At 37.7% G+C, this 21,756-nt stretch overlaps 1 protein-coding gene across 2 annotated transcripts; it reads left to right on the top strand.

Annotated features, from left to right (window-relative positions):
* Positions 1-902: 902 nt before the first annotated feature.
* LOC143742435 (uncharacterized) lies at positions 903-21,513 on the top strand. Of its 2 annotated transcripts, none has more exons than XM_077235287.1 (3): positions 903-959; positions 16,416-16,563; positions 18,132-21,513. In XM_077235287.1, exons 2-3 carry the CDS (start codon positions 16,479-16,481, stop codon positions 20,018-20,020), a joined length of 1,974 nt encoding a protein of 657 aa, XP_077091402.1. In that variant the 5' UTR covers positions 903-959; positions 16,416-16,478; the 3' UTR covers positions 20,021-21,513. The 2 variants fall into 2 exon arrangements, with proteins under 2 accessions (XP_077091402.1, XP_077091403.1); XM_077235288.1 differs by having other exon boundaries at positions 920-959; positions 16,431-16,563.
* Positions 21,514-21,756: the final 243 nt, after the last annotated feature.

A 21,756-nucleotide genomic window follows, 5' to 3' on the forward strand; every position in this document is an offset into this window, starting at 1 on the left:
TCTTTAGAAACTTTAGCTAATTTAATCTTATTATACACATTACAAATTGTAATGTAAAAGTATCTTTTTCTGTCAAATTTTACTAGCTGTAAAATACTGCTAGTTGTTAGTTCATGTCAACTATGAAACCTTATAGTAATAGTAGTCTATTGCTGCCATCTACAGGCGTTGATCATTTCCCCCGTGTTTACTTTCATAAAAGTTAAGCACGTTTTACATCGCTTGGATTAATGTGAATGAATACTATATCATATTTTGGGTACAACATCTTTCTACAATCTAAATAAATTATAAATTGGCCTTATATCTTCCTTTTCTTCAGCAAGGTGCATTAAATAAACTAAATAGAATGCACATCGTCGTACATAAATATTAATAACTCATGTCATTAATATTATGTTAATAAATGTGATATGCATTTTATAGAAGGGAATTTTACCTTCTTTATGTGTTTAACTTCAAGCTGAAGTTTGAAGTAGGTTGAAGACAAAAAACTAACCAAGCACTAATACCAGGTGTAAAAAGAGCCTGTCACCTGTAGTCTGTAGCCCTATTAAAGATTTTTTTTTGACAAACCTTGGTTTTTGTATATCAGTATCATATAAATGCATCAAACTAAAATGGAAAAAAAGGCTTGTTTTGAGGAATGGTTCCTGACTGAACCCTTGTATAAATTATTTCTGCACCCAAACATCCCAGTTTTGCCTTTGATGGACAGAATCTCACACTCTTCCACTAGTAGTTTATTTTCAGCACATCAATTGGGCAGCATTGTTCAAATATGTCGCCAAGAAATAAACTCTGAATTAATTTTTCATCTATTTTATTATTTTGTATGTGCATTTCTCTCTCTTTTTTTATAGACAGCACCGTGTAAAAAGATTTACTTTTTTTCAGCCGTTGTGACGTCATAAGGCTGCGCCGCGGTCCTGCGTCTGTTGTGATTCGGCTGAAGAAAGGTTTGTGGTTTTAAAGCATTTACGGTGTTGAAATCGATACAAATCGTTCAAGCAGTTAATTAACAAATACAATAAATCAATTTAAAATATTTATTATGGAATGTAAGATTGTAATGATTTATCTAACATTTGTGAACAGTGTTTTTGTGAGTAAAGCGCATCTGCACATATGTAATACAAAAGGTTGCGTCTCAGTTCGCTCCCTGTATTAGGAATCGCTTTACCTTAAACACGAATTCGGGCACTGGCAAATTAGAGATGGGAGAAACGTTGTTACGGGTTAACTGCTGTCCGTGTTCAGTTGTAACTTCTATTGCAGATGTGCGATCGGCCGCCGTCTCATTTATGAAAAACCTGTGCAATACCCTGTGTCCATTAAAATTAGACTTTCTCACTATATGATGTTGGTATTCTGTTAGAGTTTTCTGATCTGTACTGTAAATCAAATATCATAAAGTGAGACAGTTTAATTTTGATTTTCAATTGTGTAACGGCAGAAGTCTCATCCTGCAGCTGCAGAACATAGTGAGTCGACTTCAAAAGAGTCGATTCCTCGACTACTAATAGTCCTATTGTAAGAGTTGAGTCCAGCACAGGAATCGTGAATTTTTTTTATTAAACATTACAAATCATTAAAGCAACACATACAAACATGGAAAAATAAAACAAAAATGACAATAATATAAACAGACACAAATAAGTTGCCAGGGTAACATAAAAAGAATAATGCAGTGCATTCACCTTAAGAGGACATAAAGGATGAATATAGATACAATTTTCATTGCTTTGGGATTAACAGAGCTTTGGATAGTTTCCATGTATCTGTCTAGATCATCTTTGAATAGAGAAAAGAGAGGTTTAGAGCCAGTAAATATTTGCTTATGTATGTGAAATTTAGCTAGAAGGAAACACAAATTAATTATATAGTATTGTCCTGTTTTCTCTTTTGAGTAATCAAACAAACCAAAGAAAACATCTTTAAAACAGAAAGAAAAGTCACTTACAAAATAGGTTTGGATAAAAATTAACAAATCTGACCTAAATTTCTCTGTGTGGGGACATTGCCAAAACAAGTGAATGACGTCTTCCTCAGAAGAGAGACAGAAACAGCAGTCCACTTCAATGTCAGACTTATATCTCCTAAGAAAGGCTTTGGTTGGGTAACATTTGTGAATTAATTTAAAAGTTATTTCTTTAACTTTATTGGTAAGCAGATACTTATGAGACAAAGACTATACTTTTTCCCAAGGTAAATTCTCAACAATATTATTCCAGTATGGTATTACATAAGGAATTGTTTTTATCTCTTTCTGGAAGAGAGATCTGATTTTATAATTATTTTTTTGTTGCTCTACAGAAAAGCACACATTTCCGATCATTGTGTCAGTTGGGTTCAAAGAGTGAGTACATGGCCATGGAAATGCAACAGAGAAGACATTCCAGAGAGAATTGCATTGAAAACAGTGGCATATTCAATAGCAGTTATAGGGATGTTATATTTCTGTATAAAATCTAAATAGTTGTAAAGTCTGCCCTGTGAATTAAAAAGCTGTCCAACTAAAAGAAAAACGTTTTTGAAACAGTTGTCAAAAAAAAGTGATTAATTCTTGTAGAGAATATCCTTATTGTTCCATAAGTAATATCTGTGTGGGGGAAAGTTGTGTTTGTATATTAGGGCCCAAGCCAAGAGCATCTGCTTATGAAAGTTAGAGAGTTTGACAGGGATCTTTGTAACATTATAGTTACAAAGTAAGAGAAAATTCAGGCCACCTACTTTTGAAAAAATATAACTGGGGATAATATTCCAAAGTGAATAGGGATTATTGAGGAAATTTTTAAGCCAATTAATTTTAAAAGTGTTGTTTAAGGTAGTAAAATCTAAAAAATCCAATCCCCCCCTTTTTTAATGAATTCATCAGCACTGATTTTCTAATGAAGTGGGTTTTATTTTTCCAAACAAAATTATTTAACATGCTATCAACCTTTTTTAATGTTCCTTTATCAACATCCAGCGAGAGAGCGGCATACGTTAGTCTGGACAATCCCTCAGCTTTAGAGAGCAGAACTCTTCCTCGTATCGACAAGTCTCTCTGCAGCCTGGAGTTCAGTTTCCTTTGGGTTTTCATTATTAGAGGATCGAAATTCAGTTTACATCTTGTTTTTTGGTCTTTATTAATTACAATTCCTAAGTATGTAACTTGATCTTTCACAGGGATATTGCATATAGAGGGAACAGTACAGCTTTTTATTGACATCAACTCGCGTTTGTTAATATTTAGATACAGACCCGAGGCTCTGGAAAAGGAATCAATCAATCTTAAAGCTAAAGGGATTTGAGAGGCATCATTCAAAAACAAAGTGGTGTCATCAGCCAGCTGGCTAATGATAATTTGTCTATCGTCAATTGTTATACCTTCTAAATTACTATTGGAAATATGCAGAGCTAAAAATTGTGAGGCAAGCAAGAATAAATATGGAGATATAGGACAGCCTTGTCTTACTCCACGGGACAAATCGAATCTTGGTGAGGTTCCGAATTTTAATTTAATAACACTATTATTATTTCTGTACAAAGTCCTGATTGCTCTACAAAACGAATCTCCAAACCCAAATTTGGTAAGGGCTTGAAATATGAAATTATGCTCAAGCGAGTCAAAGGCTTTGTAGAAGTCTAGGAAAAGCAAATAACTTTCATTAGGGATGAGATCCTCATAATCTAAAATATCTAGGACTAATCTTATATTATTTGTAATGTGACGTTTTTCCATAAAACCTGATTGTGATTCATCGATGATACAATTTAGGACATCTTTAATTCTTTTTGCTAAAATTAAAGCTAGAATTTTATAATCATTATTCAAGAGGGTAATTGGTCTCCAATTTTCTAAACATTCTTTGTCTTTATTGGGTTTGGGTATTAAAGTGATGATCCCTTGAGTCATGCTTGCTGGAAGTGCTTCCGATTCCAGACTTTCCTCAAATACTTTCAGTAAGAAAGGGGATAAGCTCTCTGCAAACATCTTATATAACTCAGAGGTTAAACCATCAGAGCCAGGACTTTTATTATTTTTTAAAATCTAAATAGCCAGTAGCTCTCGTTGTGAATTGCTGTGTCTGAAATCGCTCACTCGTACATCACAGAGCTGAAGCTGTCACAACATAGTTATATCCTACAATTAGCTACAATAAAATAATGTTGTTTAAAATAATGTAATTAAGTTGTAATTATACCTCGTTGTCAGCTTTGTGGTTTCATCAGTTTTGTATTAATTTGGTTTGCCATGGTATCCTAATTTGTGTTCATAATCATTAAATTTAACCTAATTGAAAAAAGAGCAGATTTTGATGAATTGACAATGCACTTATCACCCCCTCACCCGAACATTTAGATGAATTATTTAATTCTTTAAAGATTTCATTACCTACTTTCTCATTTATTTATCTCTGAAATAATATTCAACAAAGGCATTTTCTTGTTACATTTCCCTTTTTAAAATTAGGTGAGATTGGCAACAGCTAGAAACAATGGATTTCAAGGGAATGACATCTCTAGACTGGCCTAATTTGGCCAGTCATGCTAAACATTTGTTGTTTTAATAAAGGTAGTTTTAGGCTTCGTGTCATAAAAAAAAGAATGGCCTACATTTAGTGTAATAATAACTGCTATATTGTATTCTTATATTGCTGACCGTGTTTTGACTTACCGTGTCAAACCGTGTTTTGAAGTAAATGGAGTCAATTCTGGGAATCGATTTAATCTCCTACGGTGGGAGTCAGGAAACAGAGTCGACTCCGAAAAACCTGGAATAGAACACCTCTAGAACCGCATGATAAAGCCTGTGGTAAACATAAGTTGATACTTTGACTTTTGTTCTAGCACATTGTACACTGCATACACTCACACCCCAAGCGGACTTTTGTAGTTACTTATTAAACATGTAGGGGAGCGCGGGGCACAACGTAACACTTTTTGGATTTGGCCAAATAATGAAAAAAAGTAATGGGGATAGACAAACCATATTTTTAAACAAACAACATGCAAGCCTCTCCTAGAAATGAGCACTGTTGTTTGTTGGACCTACCATTCCTGTGCAGTATCGCCAAAAGCGCCAGGAGTCAAATGTAACAATTTACCCCGTGGGCGTTAGTTGTAACAGACACAGGGTTAGTTGTAACAGTTGTTGGAAGAGTCAGATTTCACACAAGAAATTCAAATTCAGTTTAGATTGTAGTATATTTCCTAATAGTACTCAACTACATTTTTTATTCTACATAGCACAGTCAATTTATTGATCTATTAAAACTATAGGCTACTGTTGAGTGTAGACAAATAGATTATTTATTATTTGCAACAATAACAAACTGGTTCAATAACATATTTTCTTATTTTTCTTATTACAGTAGTAAATAAATAAATAATACATTAATAAATAAATAAATAAAAATTAAAATCATGTCACTCTTAACATTTATGAAGACATTTCAACCTCTTCAACTGTGATTGAAGGGAGATTAGACATCAAATCATGTAAAACATTTTTTTTTAACTTTTAAAACAGACCTGTATATAGGCCTCAGTTTCAATTTAAAGGGGTCATATAATGGTACATGGTATGCACTTTTACAAGTTGATTGTACTGAAATGTGTGTTGGCAAGGGCCTGTACACAACCATCATAACGATAAAAATCCATCCAGTATTTTTGTTTTAATCTCCTTATATGTTTTCCCCTGCCTCAAATTGAGCCGTTCGATTTTGTGACGTCAAACCCACGATTGATAATTGACAGCAGCGTTTCAACACAGACCGGCCCTGAGCGAGCTGTCATCGTAGTCCACGATTGTTGATACACTGGAGCAGAATGGCGTCTAAGCGATTGTGGTGTTCTGTTCTTGGGTGTAATAAGGAACACAGCAGTCATTTTAATGTTCCTAAATTCAAACCGCTGAAGACGCAGTGGCTGAGTTTTATTTTTGAAGGGAATATTCCCAACGATCTACGTAAATGCTTTTATGTTTGCGCTAATCATTTCTCACCAGACTGCTTTATAAACGAGGGTCAGTGTAAATATGGTTTTGCTAAGAAGCTGGTCCTGAAAACAGAATCGGTACCAACTATTCGTGTTCCTGCTGCACCTCCAGAAGAAGTGAGTGTAACGTTTTATTAACCTTTAAATATTAATCTTTGCAAATCGCTTGAACGCTTCACGATGAATGCGGCTAATTTTGAATCAGGGTATATTACGGCATTTTTTCTAAGTAACGTTACGACGTTCTCAATATAATTCATAATCCCATGTTTATAATGAACAACGCGTTATGGTTAATGCGTTATTAAAAACTGTGTACGCAGGTGTACATTACGTGACATTACGTTAACCAACCATTCAGAAACGTCCTGTTCGAGCCTTAATTGTCGAACTTCTTCGGGGCCGTCATCTTGTTCCGGGTCCGACTCCGGTACAAATTGGTTTGGTTGCACAGATGTGTCCTCAGAGACTCCCGCTGCCATTCTTGTTCCAAAATATACCCTCAACTGTTGTCAAGGCAACACTCTGCGTGCTTTGTGTCAAAACGCCCCAAAGAACAGAGGGGCGGAGTGAGCAAAGCTCATGATCATTTAAAGGCATATGCACTGAAACGGCGTGCTGAAAACAGAGCTGTGTTTGACCAGGTAAAATTAGTGTTTTCTTACAATACTAATGAGAATTTTTAATAAAAGTATATTACAAAGTTTTCATTTAGACCCTAAAGAGTCATATTAACTTGTAGAAAATGGTATTATATGACCCCTTTAATGAACCGATAGGCTAACATTTTAAAATCATGTAACTTTCTTTTTTTATCATAAGACATTTTAAAATGTGCATTTAACCTTTCAAATTCAACTTTTCTCTCCATTTTTGAATTGTGTAAACCAATTCATTTCACAAGACATTTAAAGTAACAACAGGTCGTTTTTTGCTCTCGGGCTCCCCCTACAGTTGGGAAACAGTATTGTCCTCTACTACTGTCGTAAACTGTCATCCTACATGCACGTGCATTTGTTGACAACCATGATAGCCCTGAACACTGTAGGAGGAGGTCACATGCAGGTGTTCTCGCGTGTGTGAAATGTCTTCATCCCAGGTACAGTGGCATATATTTCAGCATGTCATATGAATATAATTTCATGTGTTTTATTTTTTTTATAACAACAAATGATCGCGATGATCACTTTTACAAGCCAGCGTCATTATAGTAGCCTAGTCTATTGGTTACCGTTTTTCTGAATCTATATGATACTTCAATGCAATCACACAGAAGTATTGCACAAGAACAACATGAGGGTGGAAATTAGTCATCCGAAAAAATTGCGACAAGAATCCCGTTTGCCTCTGTATCTAGCAATAATCGGAAATTACACAATCAAGTAACTTTACACATGTAACAAATGAGAAGCTATGAACTCAATGATAATATTATTATCTTCCTCCTTTGTTTGTACATGCTGAGTAGACTACACTTTCTAGATCAAACATTTGCTATTTGCATTTCATCGATTGCAAAGTTCCAATCAGAACGAGAATGCTAAAAGAACGAGAATAGCGTTTACTAGCTACCAGATTGATAATTCGCTACTCTACTATCATTACTTCATTCATGAAGATAAACGGAGGATAAAATAGCTTCCATAACATAATCAGGCAGCCAAAAAAACAAAGAGATAGTATGCACGCAATATACTTACTGGTCCAAAAGCATGACAGCCAAGTCAGCATCTGTCGGGAACCCCTCCTCCTCTTTCAGCTCACGCCAGCAAGAAAAAGCTGGCCCAATGTTGATCCTCGTTCTGCCTTTTATGCGATCACTTTCTCTTTTTCTCTTTTTGCTTTCCTCCGACAAAACCTTTGCTTTCTTTTTTCTCTGTGCTGCTTCGGCCATGACTGTATAAAATTTGGCTCGCACGTCCGACTTTAAGGAAGTGGGGGTGGTGGTGGAAGTGACGTATATGCCGTAAAGCAGTCGAATTATGTAGTTCTCTTTGTTCGCCGGTTACTACCAGAAACCCGAAGTTTAAAAGTACAATTAAAAACGCTACAGACCCCGCCAGGCTATGGCAGACGTGTCATTCAAACTATTGTAAGTCGATGTACCATCACAAGAGACTTGGAAATGTATTATGAAGGTTGAAAAGTTACCTGTTGTTACTTTAAACATTTGCATAAACTTTTTCAAGATAAAGATAAAAAAGACAGACATCTTTTCACACCGTTTCTGTATAAACGGATTTTTTTTTAATCAGTGCTAATAAACGTTACATCTAACAAATTTTCATCACATAGTAAGTGGAAACATTTTCAACATACCACTGCATGTACGATGTGTAGCCTAGAAACTGTACTCATTAAAGGGATAGTTCACCCAAAAATGAAAATTTCCCCCTGATTTACTCACCCTCAAGTCATTCTAGGTGTATATGACATTATTCTTTCAGACGAATATAATTGTTATATTAAAAAATGTCCTGGCTCTTCCAAGCTTTAGAATCGGAGTGAATGGGTATATTTTCCATCACGGATGGATGCGCTCTGATGGACTTCCAAAAAAACATACTCATTAACTCCCATTATAAAGCTTGGAAGAGCCAGGACATTTTTTAAATATAACGATTATTTTCGTCTGAAAGAAGAATGTCATATACACCTAGGATGGCTTCAGGGTGAGTAAATCATGGGCTCATTTTCATTTTTGAGTGAACTATCCCTTTAATACAACTCACTCTTCATCACAGACGTGACAAACATAATGTTCATTTCCCTCGGTGCATAACTCATGTGCCCACCCATCACAAAAGACACATTTAACCCATTTCTCTCCAGGTGCAGAGGATGTAAATTCCTCCCTGCACACAAGGCAGTCGACTGAGTTACTTGCTTTACTTTGATTTTTCACACCTAGGATTCTTTTCTTGGGGGCTGTCTTTTTGCTCTTTCTTACCTCTTCCTCTGCAATGACTGGAGTGTCTGTGAGGATGGCACTTGTTATCCTCTTTCTGGGCTTGGCAACATCTTTTCTTGGAGGAGCCTTGGGGAAGAGTCTGACTAAAGCAGGATTGAATTCAGGCACAGAGGAGCCCTGGTGGAGTGTGGAGGAGCCCTGGTGGAGTGTGGAGGAGCCCTGGTGGAGTGAGGAGGAGCCCTGGTGGAGTGTGGAGGAGCCCTGGTGGAGTGTGGAGGAGCCCTGGTGGAGTGAGGAGGAGCCCTGGTGGAGTGTGGAGGAGCCCTGGTGGAGTGAGGAGGATCCCTGGTGGAGTGAGGAAGAGCGCTGGTGGAGTGTGGAGGAGCCCTGGTGGAGTGAGGAGGAGCCCTGGTGGAGTGAGGAGGAGCGCTGGTGGAGTGTGGAGGAGCCCTGGTGGAGTGAGGAGGAGCCCTGGTGGAGTGAGGAGGAGCCCTGGTGGAGTGTGGAGGAGTCCTGGTGGAGTGTCGAAGAGCCCTGGTGGTGTGTCGAGGAGCCCTGGTGGGGTGTGGAGGATCCCTGGTGGAGTGTGGAGGATCCCTGGTGGAGTGTGGAGGAGCCCTGGTGGAGTGAGGAGAGCCCTGGTGGAGTGTGGAGGAGCCCTGGTGGAGTGTGGCGGAATCTGCAGGATCAAAGTTTTTTTTTTTTCAAACACATCAGGGCTGTAGGCCCAGATGCCAGAGTACCTAGATAGATAGACAGATAATTTATTCATCCCGAAGGAAATTAAGGAATTTATTATTTTTTATTTAATAGATAGATACCTGAAACCCGACATTATGTTCTCAGGTGTTGTTGCTTGTGGCAATGCTTTTGCAACAATCCCAGGGAGGTTGTTGTATATTGTGGCGTTCTTGCCAGGGTGAGCTTTCATCCAGGCGTCCAGGTGCGTGTTGACTGTCCCTTTGAAAGAGCGAAAAACTGTTTTGTCCAGGGGACAGAGCTTATGAGTGCAGTGTGGTGGGAAAGTAATTAGAACGATGCCTCTTTCCCTACAGAAATCCATGGCTGGCACAGACAGGTGGGACACGTGATTGTCAAGCAAGTGAAGTACCTTCATTTCTAGCAAGGGTTTCGTATGGTTGGCAAAGTGGTGAACTGCTAAAATTCCACTGCTTGCATCCAACCAGACCCATTTGCTGCTCCAGCTGATCCAGGCGGCCCTTCGTGGATGAAGTGAGAGTAAAATCGTTTGCGGGGAAAAACCAAAAATGGAGGTATCGAATTCCCCAGGGCATTAATGGCCACTGCAACGGTCACAAGCGTACCTCTTTCTCCAGAGGTCATTGCTCCAATCTGGCGGACTCCTTTTGTGGCTATTATCTTCTCTGGGGCCTGCACTGTGGTTACACCGGTTTCATCCATGTTCCATATATTTCATTTGGGGTGAAATTGTGCGTATTGTAGACAGTTTTAATTGTTAAAAATAAATAACCACATTGTGAGCATTAAAACTAGTAGCTCTCGCCATACTGGTGGCCTGTGATTTTCTGATCGAAAGGGATTGGTTCCTTTTGAGGAAAGCAGTGAACCAGTCTTTGCCCAGCATTTGTGTTTTAGACCAGGATTCTGGCAATGTGCAGTGGAACTGGACAGCACATTCAAATGCAAGTTTCCGCACCTGAAAAACAGAAACATAAAAAAGGAAAAAAAATAAAATAGTCAACTACATGATTTGCTTTTACATACATCACACAAGGCATCCTAAAATTGCTTATTTGTGTAAGTATACGTATATGCATACTTGTATGCATGTATGTAGCCTATGTATGTATTTATGTGTGTGTATGTGTGTGTGAGAGAGAGAGAGTGTGTAGGCCTATGTATTAATTCATTTAGTCTTTCTAAGCATTCAAACAAATGGACCTACCATTTATAACAGAAACAGGCCCTTGAATGTGAACAGAATTCAACAGAACAGAGCAATATTTCTTCTTATATTCATCTTATTTCCTAACTTATCCTTGTTTAACCAGCCCACCTCCTTGAGGCTCAGCCCATAACAAATTGCTGCCGCAAGGGTCAAATAAGCAACAAGCTGCTCCTCCTGCTCTGATGTAAAAACTTTTTTGTGCGATGAGTAGCCCATTGTAGGTAGTGGTGATTTTATACTCTGATCCTGCAGTTTGCGTTTACGACTGATAAAGCGGTGTAGAGTTACATGGCAGATGCCATAACTATCTGCCACGCTTCGTAAGGACCTGCCTCTCTCCACCTCCCTGGCCGCCAAACTCAAAACTTCCCTAGTCACTCCCCTAGTTGTGGACCTTCTACTATTTCTCACCCTGTGAACAAAAGAAATGCAACAAGTGTTTGTGCAAACTGTACTTAATACAATGGGCAACATGACATCATGACTTTGCGTAAACATACACGCCACTTTCAAATCAAGTGGCGTGTTATCTATACGCATTTTTAGCTATCCGCGTGTATGTCCACGCCGAAACGAACCGTCATCTTCCGCTTGTATGTCTACGCCATTAAATGTCCGAGTGATTCCGCGTGTATGTGTACGCCGTTAAATGTCCGAGCGAAACGAAGCAAAATGTATATCTACATCTGGGGAGCGATATTTTTTTTCCTATGATGTTAGGGGAAGACTCATAAATGGTATTAACCCCAGTGACGGGTAGGTTTAGGGACGGGGTTGGGGTAGGTCATATATTTATATATACAGTGATGTAACGTTAAGTCAACGGCGTTGATAAACACGCTGAAAAGTGATTATGTGTGTTGATAGCACGCGAAAAATGGAAATACGAATTGGCGTGTCATACATACGCCATTTCATGAGATCAGTCTGCATAGGGAATGTATTCAATTTATTTAAATATAAATGATAAGTATACACACACTCACACACATATATCATTTATATTTATAAACTTTATATACATACATATATACTGTATGTATAGCTTATAAATATAAATTATATATGTGTGTGAGTGTGTGTGTGTGTATACACACACACACACACACACATATATCATTTATATTTATAAGCTATATATATATATATTCGGATACTGTACTTGATACAATCCGACATTGCCGATTATTATGTGCAGCCTAGTTGTAACACCGTGTTACATCTAGGGCTGGGTATCGTAACAAACTTTTCAATACCGATACCGATACCTTGACTTCGATATGGGTTCCTGAACGATACTTTTTTTGATACCAATTTTATCAATATAACATTACCTAAAAAAAAAAACTTTTATTTTTTCAGCTTGTTGACTTTTTTAAATGTGTCGGGAAACGATAGCAAGGAGATATTTTAATTGTTTATTAATGAACAAGTGTTTACTAAGTGTGTTGACTGCAAAGATGATTATTGCGAATTTGCAATGCTGACTCGTCATCCCTGCAGTAGTGAACACGTGCGCCTATATGGATTAGGTAATCAAACTATTTATTTATAATTGTTTCGTTAAAAAGTAGACATATTTTGAACATATATAGAACTATTTCTCATGTCTGTAAGGCAAGTATCCTATACGCTGAGTTTCGGGTTCATATGTGACGCGCTCCAGTTCTTGTAGTCGAAGATGGATAAACTTTCTACTCTCAAGTGTATACCGAAAAACAAGACATGTTTCGATACTCGGTAGTATCGAGGCAATTCGGTCGGTACCTAAAAAGTACCGAACTCGGTACCCAGCCCTAGTTACATCTAACCCCACTGTGTCGTGTTTTCCTCAGGACTGGCTAGCAGTTACTATGCGTTTTTCACATCTTTCAAAATGGTAACATCTTTTAGCCAAGAAGATGGTAATCACAACAATATAAGATTGGACTAACATACTTTCACACATTCTTCGAAAACTGAAAAAAACAACTATTATAAAAAACAATACTTACATGCTGACGAAAGAGTTTCTCCTCAGTTCTCATCTAAACTTCGCCAAACATTCTCGGTGTTCACCACAGTGTGGTGAAAAGCCCGGAAGTACGTCATAGTTAACCCTGTGCAACTATCTAAAATGTCTGTGTTACATTTTACCCTGCGTTACTTTGTGCCCCGCGCTCCCCTACGTTATCAAAAATTAACATAACTGCTTCAAAATTTGCATTTTTGTTATGAGTGTGTTGTGTGTGTAATATACGTTGTAGAACAAAACTTCAAAGTATCGTCAAGTTATGTTTACCACAGGCTTTATTATACCCATAAACCGGAAAACTCCATTATAAAACCCCATTGTCATTTATCTACCGTTTACAGAGCCTGTCGGAAGCTACACGCCCATTACCATAACTGAACTTCAGCTCTGTCCGGAGGCTTCCTAATGCTCAGCGATTGAACTGTAAAGACAGTAACGATGACATTGATTTTAACATATCAATCTGAGCACGAGTCCGATGATGAAACATTGGAAGAACTAGTTAGGGACTGTTCGTTTTTTATTTAAGGGGCTACCGGAGGAGTTTTTAGATCTATAGTCAAAATAGACTTTATAGACTAAATAAACTTTGTTACTTGTGTTTGTTTTCAGATATAATAACAGTCATTTTATACTTGTGCTTATGCGATATCACGAATTTTGATCGTGGATGATTTAATGTCTCCACGATCTGCTTTTGAATAAATATAGTAGTATCGTGATATAGCGCACATTCTATCAGCTACAGTTCTGGTGCCTCAAGCTTGGTTTATACTCGCTGCGTCCGCACGAGCGCGAAGGTGCGCAAGGGCCCATTTCGCTTGGCGGTGTGCAAGGCAGATTTTGTAACTGCGCGTGCGGCTCCGCATCCGAAGATGCGCGACTTTGAGACGAATCTGGCCGGGCATATAGCCTAAGTCTCATCACACCGGCACCCAGTTTGTGCGTCTAGTAGTTGCTTAAATTTACAAAATGAGCCTACAATAGCAGACAAAAGCACTTTTAATTATGGTCCATGTTTTCTAAAAAAAAATCTCGAAACTAAATGAAAATGTTTAGTGAAATTAGAAAATATGTAAGTTATCGTTAATTTAGTTGAATAGCCTATACAACTAAATGAACGATAACTTACATATTTTTTAATTTCACTAAACATTTTCATTTAGTTTCGAGAATTTCTTTCTTCAATTTCATTTATTTTGTTCTAATGTAAGTAATAATCTCAAGGTTTACTGCTTTACACGATGTAGTGTGGTTTTGATGAAGTGTACTAAAATAAACATTCACCTGTGTACCTTACTTCTTCTCATCGCTGATTCCTGGATGGGCTAGAGGGCAATTACTCAGTCCAGTCGCGTCCTGTCGTTTCAATGAATAGTAGGTTACAACGGCGAGGGAGGCGAGCACGTCCAGTATAAACGCCTTGTCTGTTTGGGGCGGAGCGAGCGCAGGCAGCGGAGGCTCACGCTGCGGAGCCAGGCGAAAGTATAAACAAGGCTTAAGTCCCAATACTGTGAAACTCGACGTACATTCACATCACATGTTAATGCAGCGGTAGAGTTACACTCACAGGACACTGCACCTATTCGCAATCACAAAAGTTCATTATTTGCTCGTAGCTTTGCCGGGTAAACATGTCATTGGCCTTCTGTTCTGACATGATGCACTTTTTCTCAGTGTACGCCGAAGCGCGCGCACTTTCAAGCACTTTCAGCGCCAAACTGGACTTTATCTTTCGTGTCTGATTTTTGTTGGGTCAGACCCATCAGCTAGCGATGGGGGCCAAGACTGAGAGAGCTATGGACAATTACGCACCAAACAAGCCACTTTGAAATGTTGCGGTTTTCATGAATTCAAAAGTTTTGTCTTATACAAAATAAGATTCTCCTCCTCTGCTTTGCTCCTTGTGCACAGTCCGTTAAAGCACTTCAAAGACCTTTGAAACTGCATTGATTTGGACTTCAAACCGTTGGTTGAAAAATCCAGAAATGTTTTCCTCAGAAAACTTATTTTCTCTTCCTCTGAGGAAAGAAAGACATGGATATCTTGGATGGCATTGGGGTGAGTAGATTATTAGGAAATTTTCATTTTGAGGTGAACTAATCCTTTAAGGATTTATTTAGTAATATTAGCCTATGCCTGAAAAGGTTTTGGATTTTTTATCATGTTAATGAAAAAATATTGTATAGTATGAACTGCTGTTTTTGTTTGGTTGTTTTTTATTGTATTTATACATTTGTATTTTTGTAATTGAATTTTTGACATGAAAATAGCCTTGGATGCTGACATGGCACTAAATAAAACAATCTGAATCTGAATCTTTAATTATGCAGCAAATGTTTTTGATATCTTGAAAAATTACTTTTTTAAGCCATTTAACCGAATCAAAATTTCTACTGTCGGTTAATAGTTAACCTGTTAATTATGAGCATCCCTAATATTAATGTTATGCACTAACTGTGTTTTATACACCAGGCAATTTAATTTGTAGGGCGGGTACCTTGTCCAGAGCAGTTGATCAAACTGCATTCTCTTGTGAAAAGTTGACAGAAGATATCCAAGCATGTTGAACATGGTTGTAGAAGCCTTGCCTGTTGCTGATGCCAAGATGAAAATGATCCGCAAAGAGACAAAACAAGATCAAATGCTTACACAGGTGAAACATTCTATTATGAAATGGTTGGTCGGTGGTGAAGCAAAATTATGTTGCAAATGTTACAAATTTAGGAACTGCAAATCTGTGTGTGTTGAAGTTGTCCACAAAGGAAATAAAACTGATTCCGAAAAGTATGAGAGATGAGATAATGGGGAAAAAAACATGAAGGCCATCTGAGAATTGAAAAGTATAAAAAGAAAGCTTGATATTCTTCTATTAACAGAAGAGGGTGAGAAAGGGTGAGGTTCGTGCTGGTGAAGAGGTCAGACACACAGATAAAACTACTTCAAATGCAACCAAGGTCCTATAATATTGAAACAACAGGATGGTGTTGTGTTGAGGAACCATCATCTTTTGAAAGATTTGAATTGTAAATTACATATTGCACAGGTTTTCTGAAATTGATGAATATGTGGCCAATCGTTTTCATCTGCAGTCGAAGTTACAACTTCACAAGGACACCAGTTAAACCATAATGCCAGAGTTTGGTTTTTTTCAATTGAAAGAATTACTTTTCAAAAATAATGTTTCGAAGTGCTTTGCGAAATGCAACACACTGGATGACACCTCGTACTCAAAATGGTGTAAAAGCAACTTTTTACAGTGTGTGATTGCAAATGTTTTCATGAAAATGTAATCTTATAAATGTATCTACAAATCATTAAATACCAATTTAAATAAAACATGAATTGTCTGTATAATTTGTCGTCTTTTATTAATTTGAAGTGCTAGTTTTCAGAGTTTTTTTTTAGAGGGCTTGGATAATCAGACCATTTAAGACTATCAACTCTCACTCTGACACTCTCCCTTGCCAGTGCCCTGACTACTGAACTAGGGAGCTGATTGAGACGCACCAATAGATTTAGTTTGGATTTATTTTTCTTTCTGTTAATTATTCTCATTTTAAACATGACAGAGTGACCAAGCATAGAAAAACTCCTGGTGAAGCAGCTGAGGTCCATGTGACACTATTATAAAGATGGCGTTAATTAAAGAGGAGAGTGAAGACATGAAGATTGAAGAAACATTCAGAGTGAAAGAGGAAGATACAGAGGAACAAACAGGTTGGTTTTATTCTCAAACCTGAACTCTGTCATTTGAACCTTATTAAAATATTGAACTCAAAAGCGCTTGCTCTATCAAATCAATGCCTTGTAAACACAACTTTATTTCCTGGGAGGAATTCCAGAAAGCAGGGTTATTTTTTTTCTTTTTCTGAAGAATGTCATATGAGTGGCCTAATTAAAGTGGTTTTATTTGTCAAGGAGCGGGTTGCCTCATGTGGACATGTTGAGATCACATGACCAGACAAACGTTTTGGAAAGAAATGCAATGAATGCTGTATTCACCATTTGTGGAATGCGCATTGAGGCTATCGTAACAATATTTATAACCTCATAAAAAATAAAGAGGGTCAAAAACACTTAGTTTACAAACAAAATATTATCATAATAACATTAACATCTAAGGGTTGTCCAGCCCCCTTTAAAGTGGCTAAGGTCATCCATTAGTTTGAACCTTGGTAAAAATAAATAAATAATATATATATATATATATATTAGTGAAATTTGAACACACTACATCCACAATGTTATCTTTGTATGTGTGATCGCTTCCACCACCATTCACAAATACCCTCTCATGGCCTCATTGAATAGTAAAGTGTCCATTGAATGGACACTCTAGAATCTTGGTGGAAGTAGTAGGTCATCCAGGTACTTTTCGTCTACTGTTTTTTGAATACTATGTATTCGGACATAATACTATGTTGGCGTACTGTTTTTTGTATACTATATAGTTAGGAAGTATTTGATTTCAGACACACCTCAGATGGGTGTAAAGAGACATCCAAAATATGCAGTGTTGGGGGTACTCAGGATCAGAGTTGGGAACCACTGTGTGAGAGCACTGCCTTCAGGATAGCCAAAATGGATGTTTACCACAACTGAGGCAACCCATTTCTGCCAGTGGTTCTCTCTGAACAGCCAGGGAGGTCCTTTGGGGATAGATGCACTGTTAAAAAATGCCTGGAAGAACAGTTGTAAGCCTGTTGTTGCTTAGGGCATTGGCCCATCAAAAAGGTCTACTTGTGGCTCCCAGATGGTCAAAGAAACAATAGGTGGGTTCGACTTCATGCGGCGCTACACTGAACAATCAGCGTCTGACTTGCAACACTGCATGGCAGTTAGAAGTTTTGTCCGATGCCACATCACTGTGCCGTATACCATTAAAGTACCACAAGCTGATGACACTGCAGTTTTACGCTTGGCTGGATTTACTGATGAGAGGAACAGGAAGCAGAAAATTCACTACAGGAAGCAGAAAGTTTCTTACTCCTTCCCCAACTGTGGCAAAATCTCAAAGATAGGCAAAAATCCAGCCGAAGTCAATACACCTATTGGTTTACTGTCTTTGTGCATCTGGTTCCTGGTTTCGTTAGGGAAATCTTGTCTCTCAATCGGAGATCCAGTCCCTGACATGGAAGACAGGGTTCATTCTGGTAATTTGTTGTGACAGTTGATGAGGTTCTGATATTACAAGAAACACCTCTTTCAGTACCTTTTTATATAGGTTTTGATGTCTGCTTTGTGCCAAGAACTGGTGTTAACTTGTATTTGTCTTTTTGCTTTAGCCCTGATTGTACTGAAAGAAGAAAGTAAAGAACTGATGGAAGAAAAAGATCAGTATGAGAAACATTATAATTTCATGAATGGAGAAAAATCCACAGAGACTGAAAAGACTTCCTCAAGAAAAAGAGCTCAAATGACTGACACTAACAGTTGTTTTACCTGCCGTCAGTGTGGAAAGAGTTTCAATCAAAAACAAAACCTTGAAGTCCACTTAAGAGTTCACACAGGAGAGAAGCCTTTCAGTTGCCAACAGTGTGGAAAATGTTTCACTCAAAAAGGAAACCTTAAAAGCCACTTAAGAATTCACACTGGAGAGAAGCCTTACACCTGCCAACAGTGTGGAAAGAGCTTCACAGCAGAACCAAACCTTAGGTATCACATGAACATTCACAATGGTGTGAAGCCGTTTACATGTGATCAGTGTGGAAAGAGTTTTACACGTAAAGTAACCCTTAATTACCACATGAGGATTCACTCAAGAGAGAACATTTTAATATGTCATCATTGTGGAAAGACTTTCAGTCATAAAGTAAGCCTCAAGACTCACATGAGACTTCACACTGGAGAGAAGCCTTACACATGCCCTCATTGCGGAATGAGTTTTACATATAAAGCATCACTTGATTCCCACATGGGAAGTCACACAGGGCAGAGCGCTTTTCCCTGCAAAGTGTGTGGGAAGAGCTTCTCACTAAAAGGAAATCTTAAGACTCACATGAGAACTCACACTGGAGAGAAGCCGTTCATATGTGTTCAGTGTGGAAAATGTTTCACACGTAAAGGAAACCTTATTTGCCACATGAAGATTCACTCAAGAGAAGACTGTTATATATGTCATCAGTGTGGAAAGAGTTTCCCAGACATGAAATGCCTTAACAGGCATGTGATAATTCACTCTGGAGAGAAGCCTTTCAAATGCCAAGAGTGTGGAAGGGGTTTCAAATTCAATAGAAATCTTAAGGCTCATATGAGAATTCACAGCAGAGAGAAGCCTTTCAAATGCCCTTCATGTGAAAAGAGTTTCAGTCATAAAGTAAGCCTTAAGACTCACATGAGACTTCACACTGGAGAGAAGCCTTACACATGCCCTCAGTGTGGAAAGAGTTTCACATATACAGCTACACTTAATGCCCATGTGAGAAGTCACACTGGAGAGAGGCCATTCATATGTGGTCAGTGTGGAAAGAGTTTCACACGTAAAGGAAACCTTAATTACCATGTGAGGATTCACTCAAGAGAAAACTGTTTAATATGTCAGCAGTGTGGAATGAATTTTACAGACAGGAATCACCTTAGGAATCATGTAATAATTCACACAGGAGAAAAGCCTTTTATGTGCCATCACTGTGGAAAGAGTTGCACAAACAAAGCAAATCTTGAGGTTCACATAAGAGTTCACACTGGAGAGAAGCCTTTCACCTGCCCTCAGTGTGGGAAGAGTTTCACACTGAAAGGAAACCTTAAAACTCACATAAGAGTTCACACTGGAGAGAAGCCTTACACGTGTCTTGAGTGTGAAAAGAGTTTCACATATCAAAAAGATCTGAAACGTCATTTGCAAACTCATTCCGGAAAGAAATTGCAGTGTTCTGAGTGTGGTAAGACATTTGGAAAAAGTAGCAATTTCAAAAATCACCTGCTCATTCACTCTGGAGGAAGGCAATTTAATTGTGAACAGTGTAATAAAAGATTTCTTTTGCCATCACACTTACAGATACACCTAAAAAGTCATGCAGATGTGAGACCCTATTTGTGTTCCTTGTGTGGAAAGAGTTTTAAATGGCTCAGCAATTTAAAATGGCACCAGAGAATACGTGTCTGTGAAATTAAGTCAATGTTCACCCCGCAGCAGAATGTGGGGCAAATCTGTGGGGCAAAACCTCATTCATGATCATCTGCATCCTTCACCTATTGAGGCTTTTTATTTTATTTTGGCATGTACATATGAACCTTTTGCAGCCACACCTCACCATCTCTTTTGCTATAGTTTAAATGCTTGAGTGGTTGCGGTAGACACCCTTTAATTGAGACGTCGCTCCATTCCATATTGATATCTCAGAGTCAAAATATTAATCTTTTTTCTAGCTGAAAGGACATAAACTGAATGAAAATAATGAACATTGAACTGCATTATTTTATTTATTTTTTAGTGAGAGAATGCACAGGTAAACGCGTTGTCATCCTGGAATTTAACATGGATATTGTTGGGGCTCATCTGGTGACACTGGAAGCTGGTTCCAGCTGTGTGTAAACATTCTCTCACTGCAGATCCTAGGAGTTTCTTAGCTTATTAATTAGTCAAAGTTTATTTAATTTACATAATATACAAAGTATGCATCAGATTTTATGCCAATGCTTAGCGTATCTGTACAGCCAAACTCATAGCTTTTTAAAGTATACTCCATTTGATAGCATGCACGGACACAGGCAGTCAACACATGCACACTAAAAATGTTATTCTTTTCCACTGTCTGCACTGTTTCTCTTTAGAACTTAAAAGTGATAAAAATGTATTTGTACTTGTTTAAACATCAACGTAGGCATCTATTGCATCTCTAGGAGTCTGTTGTTGTGGTTGTTCCATAAAAAAAAATAAAAAAAATTTGAATGTAAAATGGCCTCTGTTAAAAAACTACACTGTAAAATCGTAAAAGAATAATCGATCTGCCGAACAACAACCGTAAAATGAAAGTAAAATATCCAAAATAAATTTTCTGAAATTTTCATTAAACCGTTTATAAGAAAAACACTTTTTTACAAGTATTTACTGAATTATTATGATCAAACACTTTCACTGTAAAATGCTAATATCTTACAGTTAACCGTTAGCTAGCAATAGCACACATGCATGCTAATGTATATAGACCGCACTGTGTTAGTGTCTACACGGTTACTGCCTTGAAGCAACATACAGCATATTGTCGATGTTTTCTGGCCCATCCTGGGACTCTACTCTTCAATACTATAAATAAAGTTGCTGCCTTGAATTTTTAAGTACAATCAACTTGGATGTTTAAGTATGTTAAGAATGTTTAAGTTCAAATGACTTTAAACTGACTTAAAAACATTAGTTGAATCTTGTATCACTTTGTTTGAAAGTTGAAAATTGCTTAACTTATTTTGATGAGTTAAAGCAATGTAAAAGCATATGTTGTCATAACTTATTGATCATATCTTTTTTTTAAAGTGCACAAAGGTGACCAACAAAACAACAGAAACCCTTTAAATCCCAGTAGAACATAAAAAAGGTCAGATCTGTCAAAATCTAAGCGTCTTCACTTATTACAATATAGTTTGACTCTTTCACACAAATATTCTTTTGAGAATTAACAAAGGTTTAGATGCTGATGTTTTATTGAAAATAATAAAGTTTGAAGTCACCATTATTGTGGTAAGTGTTTGCTTTAGTTGGACTCTTGACCAAACAGCAACCTTCCGGTCTCTCTCTTGAATCGAACACGGAAGTGACTTAAACTCCAATGCCATAGAACCCCATGTTAAAATGCCCAACTTTACACCAGAAAAAAAAATGTTTAAAACCTGGTACAAAAAGTGGTTTTGGTCTATATAGCTAATTTTGCCCTTCATGACAACTGTGAGGGGGGGGGGGGGGGGGGGGGGGGGGGG

Source organism: Siphateles boraxobius, unplaced genomic scaffold, assembly GCF_051911475.1.
Source record: "Siphateles boraxobius isolate OS27281-9 unplaced genomic scaffold, OSU_SipBor_1 19, whole genome shotgun sequence".
Lineage (NCBI taxonomy): Eukaryota > Metazoa > Chordata > Actinopteri > Cypriniformes > Leuciscidae > Siphateles > Siphateles boraxobius.

Bases quoted from the DNA above. Each gene is read 5' to 3' on its own strand.
- LOC143742435 (XM_077235287.1), top strand. From the start codon at position 16,479: ATGGCGTTAATTAAAGAGGAGAGTGAAGACATGAAGATTGAAGAAACA. The intron at 16,564-18,131 runs GTTGGTTTTATT...TTTTTGCTTTAG, and splicing joins AGATACAGAGGAACAAACAG to CCCTGATTGTACTGAAAGAA.